General features: G+C 41.8%; 1 protein-coding gene across 1 annotated transcript; it reads right to left on the bottom strand.

Moving 5' to 3' along the window:
• Positions 1-1,326: 1,326 nt before the first annotated feature.
• Positions 1,327-4,347, bottom strand: ckmt2b (creatine kinase, mitochondrial 2b (sarcomeric)). The gene is made up of 9 exons (XM_028413770.1): positions 4,202-4,347; positions 3,870-4,068; positions 3,704-3,799; positions 3,392-3,613; positions 3,203-3,288; positions 2,345-2,468; positions 2,124-2,258; positions 1,902-2,027; positions 1,327-1,443 (listed from the first exon to the last, which is right to left on the bottom strand). The coding sequence occupies exons 1-9, from the start codon at positions 4,345-4,347 to the stop codon at positions 1,327-1,329; spliced, it is 1,251 nt and encodes a 416-aa protein (XP_028269571.1).
• Positions 4,348-6,586: the final 2,239 nt, after the last annotated feature.

Raw genomic sequence — 6,586 nt, 5'->3', positions numbered from 1 at the left:
AGTCAGCTCAGGTTAACGGGACACAAGGTAAATTGATTGAATTCTGGAGGTGGGAAAAGAACAATATTTGTGAATCTGGAAGGTACTTTTATTCTCATAACTCCTCAATGCATTGGAGAAAACCAAGAGCAGTACTAGCAGTACCAACCAGAACAACTACCAGAGAGCTAGACTTATGTAGCATTTGGGTGACCTTTTGTACCAAAACTGGGAGTAAGTACATGAGCTAGATATATGTGGTGCAGCCTAGCACCACCTTTCAGGGAGACATCCTTGTCCTGCATATGGAGCATACCGTTGAGGATTTATAAGCAAAAAACTATCTAGAGTGGCGCCACCTAGTGGCTGACGAGATACCTGATAGAGCTCTTTGAGAGCTTTCCAAAAGTATCGGACCCAGGCATCCTTCTATGAAATGTGGAACCCGCTGCTCAATCACATTAACTGCTCAATCTAACTGTAAACCCTGAGTAGTATATACTACTCAGGGTTTACAGTAAGACTGTATATTTATTTATTTATTTTGATTGATTGCTTGTTTGATTGTCTTCATCAGTGATCTGTGTACTTATTCATGTATTGTATGAATTGAATCATTTGCTTGTCTCTTAATATGTGTGGGACATGATCGGGCAGGATTGGGGGTGGGACGGGATGTTGATGGGAATGGCAGTTGGGGGGAGGGACAGGGTGTTATTGCAAATACATGGCGGACACTACATGACCAATTAATTGTATCACTGGTCACCTTCATTTTGTATTGCCTGCTGTTCAATAAAAACTTTGGAAATAAAAAATAATAAAATAAACAATTTCCTAAATAAATGTATGAATTCCATTATTTATTTCTAATAAAAAAATCATTTTTTAATTGATTTAACAATTACATTATTTAACAATTAATTAATTATTGTTTGTGGAATTTCTCTTCTTAATCTTCATTATAATATCAAATTAACAAAACACTTTTTAAACACTATTTATGGATTCATTAATCAAATTAATATCTGATTTAATTTCTCAATTAAATCACACCAGTGGTCCTCCATAAAAACTGGGTCTCCAACTTTTTTTTCACCAAATAAATCATCGCCATCAGAGTGACTCTGCGGTTATCTGCACCAAAAGTGTAAAACAAACACCTGCCAGTAACACAACTGAGTTCATCATGAGAGTTTATTGTGTTTAAGATTCATGTACATGCAATGAGCTTACTGTGCATGTAGATTAGTACAGAGCTATACCTGCCATGGAAATCTTTGTAAGACCAGCAGTTTAACAACCAGCAGCTGGAGCACTCTACACTCCAGGGTGAGGTGGTTACGCTCACTTCCTGAACTGAGAGATTGGGGAGGGGATCTTGATGTCCTGTCCCCTCTCCAGCCTCTTCTCGCATTCAACCAGGTAGTTTACTCCGTCAATCACTAACTGCACCAGCTCGACCTGTGGGCAAAAGTAAGAGAAACCTCTAAGAAACCTAAATAAAGTATGGTTTAAGTAGATCCATCATAACGTAATGCAATGAACTGAACCTAGCAGACTTTTGCATTCGTCTCAGACAAGACTTCCCTATGAAGTCAAACACAAACCCTGCCTCTGTAGTGCGACTGGAAGAAACCCAGATAAAGCCATGACCTTACACATCTATGACCTTTGATGGCATTTGATCGGGGCTGCCTGTTGGTACACAGCTTGTAAGAAATCTGCATGAGGCTTAGCTTAGGAAACAGCAGTGTTTTAGCCTCAACTGACATCCCTGCCTGGATTACAGATTAAAGAACAGCAGGAGGTACGATTATTTGCAGCCTACACCTGTCATGGCGTGGATGTCTGCTCTCTATTTGACTCTCATAATTACCTGCTGTTTATTTTGATTTTTACTATATTCTCTATGAGTTTACCTCTGACTTGCCCAGACGGTCGAGATTAGAGATGTCAAAGGTGTCTCCAGTGGCAGCTGTGTCCACACCTCCGGTGCCTCTCCTCTGTAGTCTCAGATTATCCAGGATCTTTTTGAAGCGAGGGTCCTGGACACAACACAAAATTCAAATTATTTGTTTTTCTAATGCCAAAGCATTGATAATAGAAAGTGCGTCCTTGTGTGTGTGTGATGTCAGCATTACCCTGCTGAGGAGTGGAAGACGGATATGCACACCTGCCCTGAGCCCGGTGCCCAGGTTAGAAGGGCAGGTGAGGATGTAGCCCAGACGGTCATTCCACATGAACTCCCATCCTCTCTCCTGAATTAGATGTTCCACCTAAGGAAGACAGAGCAGTAAGTGAGACTTTGTTTCTTTTGTTTTCTTCTCATAAAATCCTTTATAGTTCAAGAATGCATGGAGACCTGTTTTAGGCCTCTGCAGAATCTTTCGAACACCCTCTTCATGTTTCCTCCTTTTTCCATGGAAATGACACGTGTGTGGTCCTCCTCATTGATCCAGATCAGGAAGTTCTTCTCATTGTTGTGCCTGAGTATCAAAAACGCAGAATTAAACTCACTACAAATGCAACAGATCACACAAGGGAATCATTTGAGAAACAGAGTTAAAGACCACTATAGGTCAAGTGGACATTATGGAAAAAAGTATTTTATCTAAAGGGGAAAGAGTGACGAGAGTAAAGGATGCAGAGAGGATGTTCAAAAGAAGTAAAGTTGTTCCGGAGACACAGGGAACAGGAGCACAAACTCCTCTTGCACAGCACATATATTTTAAGTTGTGCACCTGACTGCAAGCCAGATTTTCCATCAGGAGATAATAACTAAAACTGAGCTAAACTGAAAAACAATTACAGTTGTGCGTAATATTTAAAACTCAGTGAATCAGTGAATTCTACCAGTGAGTCTAAATCTGTTATTTTAAGCCTTCCAGCAATGAGGCCACAGTGTTTTTTTTTTTTTTTTTTTTTTTTTACATAATCTGTTTTTACATAATTTTACAGAAAAACTGTGTAATCTAATTTGACCATATAATCTGCTTCTTCTTTCTAGTTATATTGGACTGTGTGGTGGAGTCGTTGATTGTCTGATGTCAGGCAGTATTCCAAAACTGTTCCATTCATAAAAAAGAAGTTAGGATGGTCTAAGTTTAGCAGTTAATTAAACATTCAGTAAATCTCTTTAAAACAAATTAGGTTTCTAGGCTAACTATGCAGCAACTAAAGCTTTTGCGGTTCTCTAAGCTACACTTTCTCCTAGCCTTACCAGATCCCACGAGCATCAGGCCAATCTCTGGCCATTCCAGCTGCCGTGAGCAGAGGTGACACAGGTTTATCAAACAGGAAATGCTCCTGATTGGCCAGTGAAAGGACAGAGGAATGGAAGGTGGGGGCATTAGATAACAAAAGTAATCACAAATAAAAGAGCAGAATTAAACCGTGTTTGTGCACTAACATCAATCAGCTGTTGCTGCTCTCTGTCACTCATCTCTCCCAGGCTGTAGTAGCGGCCAGCCAGGTCTCCCTTCAGGCCAGACAGAGCCGTCACCACCACGCGCTCCACCTCACGGCGCTCCGAGCGTGTGCATGCAGGGGGAAGGCTCAGTCCACGGATACTGCGACCAGTACGGACACGGGATGACAACACATAGCGCTCATCAAACATTCCAGAGGTGACCTGAGGAACAAAAAGAATGAGGTCACTGTATGTGCAGGACTGGATAGGGTGGATAGATAAGACAGGGGTAGAGAGAAGTTTGGTTATAACCTTGGAAGCATCCAGGTCAGTGGGGTGCTTCATTGTACGAGGGTCATAGCCATTGTGTCTGTCCTTGATGACGGGGTCAAAGAGCTCAGCAAACACCTGATAGAAAAATGAAACACTCAGTTTCCCCACCTTTTATGAACACAACAATTTAAATATTATCTCCAACCTCATAGCTCTCCTCATCTCCAGCCACCATGCCCACAGTCTTGATGAAGGGATGCCCAGGGTTGTCCACCCCAGTCTGGATGCATTGGTCCACGGTCCAGTCGTTTGGTGTTGTCTTGTCCCTCAGACGTGCATAAATACCTGGGGTAAGGGCAGATGCCATGCAGTTGTTGTGCTTCCTCAGGTCAGGAAAATCAGCACTGTGACAAAAAGTCATCAAGTCAAATTTTAAATAAAGGTTTAGTTTGCTGTTTAAAATGTTATCATCAAGTCTGTCTAATATAAATTGCTGGAATTCAGAACAAGAGGGTTTGTCAAGACCCATATATGTACCTGGGTGGATAGAGCCTCTTCTTCTCAGCAGCAGCTGCAGAAGAGCTGTCAGTAAGCAGGTATCCAGATCCTAGAGAGCCAGCTCCCACGGCCAGCAACACTGCCGGGTTACGGCCAGAAATCATGCGGGTGAAGGAGTTTGCCATGGTTTCCTGGTATGAGTTTCTATCTGGTAAAAAGTCAGAGGGCAAGTACTTTACAAGTACTGGATACATATGCATGAATCAGGTAAATGTTAGTATCCAAGTCCCCTCAGTTAGAAATGTCAGGCTATGTGTTGATTTTCACCACTTTGTGGCACACTGAGCTGCAGGCTGAAGCAGGTTGAACAGTTCTACACATAGAGTGAGTGGATAGAAGTCTTTGAATCTTAAAAAAATTCAGGCCGTCTTTGCACTTTTTGTGGGATCACACTGATGTTTATAGAAGCTGTACGTGAAGCAGGTTTTACTTGAAGTTTGTTGCTCTGTGATTGATGAGGATCCAGATGGAAGTCTGTCCTATTTTTGCCACATTTTTCCACCAGTTGATTGAAGTTTATTCACCACACATTCAGCTAGACTACTAATTGCCTTAAACTTTAACAGCTTAAGTAACAGATATGCCTGCAGTCTGTGGGATGAGATTATTCCTGAAGCAGACAGGAGGCTTTAGATTGGTCGCTACTTGCTCAGGTGATCAGATGACTTGTGATTGGATGCTGCAGGACGTGCGGCCATACTAGAATAATGTGTCAGTCTGACATTGGCAATCAAATATCAGAAATGACAACTGCATGAAGAAAACAGTCCATTTATTTACATGTGTTCCTATTGTTTTTACAGCACTTCTAATACCAAATGCAAACACTATTTCTGCCTTATCTGTGAGTCAAAGTCACCTCTCACACACACCCTATTGATAGTAGCAGTTGGTAAAGTTGCTCTAAGCTGAAGTGCCAGCTTAGAGTTGGCATGTGGACAAACCATGATCCTGTCTGACATCCTGACTTGGTCAGCTGAGCTTACACAAGACAAGCAGGAGCAAATCAGGTGCAGAGGAGAAATCTATACTGGATGATAAGTTTTTATTAAGAAATTCTAAAAATCTAGATTGAAAAAAAGAGGGGTTAGAGAGGAGATGAAGTGACAAGAGGTAAGATGGAGTGTAAGGTGGGGTCATGTTAAGATCAGGGAAATAAGTTGAAGGGCAGGAGGACACTAGGGAGAATGGAAAAGTAGGATTAAGGGGATTTAAGGGGGAAGGAAAAGAGAGGGGAGACACCTGTACCCTTTGACTGTTCCTGAACAGATTTAAGTGTAGAAAGCACTGCTAGAAGTTTGATAGTAGACACTGACAGATGGCTGGTCACTGTTGATACCATAGCAGGCAGCTTAAAAGGCCCTAATGCAAATGACTGCTGTGTAGGTTATACAATGTGGTGTGCATATTCCTCTAGGAGTTGGTACAAACCAAAGAAAAGCTTTAGTATACAGGCTGCTTAACAAACCCTTATAATCACAAGTTCATTCATCCTAACAAGCTCTGTGCACATCATAAGTGATGTGTGAAAGAAGTCAGGTCTGTTGCAATTGCATAAATGGGCCGAAACACCCCAGATGAGAAGACTAGCTGCAAGTGGAGGGATAACATGTTAGGTGGGAGAGCCCGTCACTCACCTTAGGAAAGCTGAAGAGCGGAGGAAGTAGAGGGCTGGTGCTTTTCCTGCAGCTCAGTCCAAAGAGGCTCGATCTGCAGAGTGAGAGCAGACTGAAGAACAGAGATGGGATCAGAGAGACACAGAGAGACAGGTTTTTCTTGGGATTAGCCTCTTACTGGGCAACAGACAGAAAATCCTCTTTCTTCTGTCAGTCCCCATGTCTGCATACCTCCTCACACACACGGTGCCTTCTCAGCACACTGTAGGCTTTCATAGTTTTATTTCATGATCTTAAGTCGATTTCTCTGTTCTTTACACACATGAATAACATAAGTGTGGATGATCGCACCACTGCACTAACACAAATGTTAATTCCTGTACCATGCATTGTCACAAACATCCCCTCCTACAACTATCTTAGTGAGGAGTCTTAAGTGAGTAAGCAGATGAGGTTTTAAGGGCTGGTGACAATTTACCCTAATACTCTGCTTCCTGGCCTTTCTCATTTATCACCAGTTTTACCACCTGCAGAATACCACACACACCCACACACACACACACACACACACACTGACTGCAGCAATGACAAAAGAAAAAAAAAAAAAAAAAAATAAGGGCAATAACTATACCTATCACCATTAAACCTTTGAACACTAGGGCCAATATTGAACAGGGTATTTCAATAGTAGTTTATTTATGTTGCTCTAAAGGATCATAAAAACATGCTACTTTAGGGTCTATTTATA

Source organism: Parambassis ranga, chromosome 9 (assembly GCF_900634625.1).
Source record: "Parambassis ranga chromosome 9, fParRan2.1, whole genome shotgun sequence".
NCBI classification, from domain to species: Eukaryota; Metazoa; Chordata; class Actinopteri; family Ambassidae; genus Parambassis; species Parambassis ranga.
Note: the sequence above shows the minus strand (reverse complement) of the source record. Positions and strands in the feature narration are given on the sequence as shown.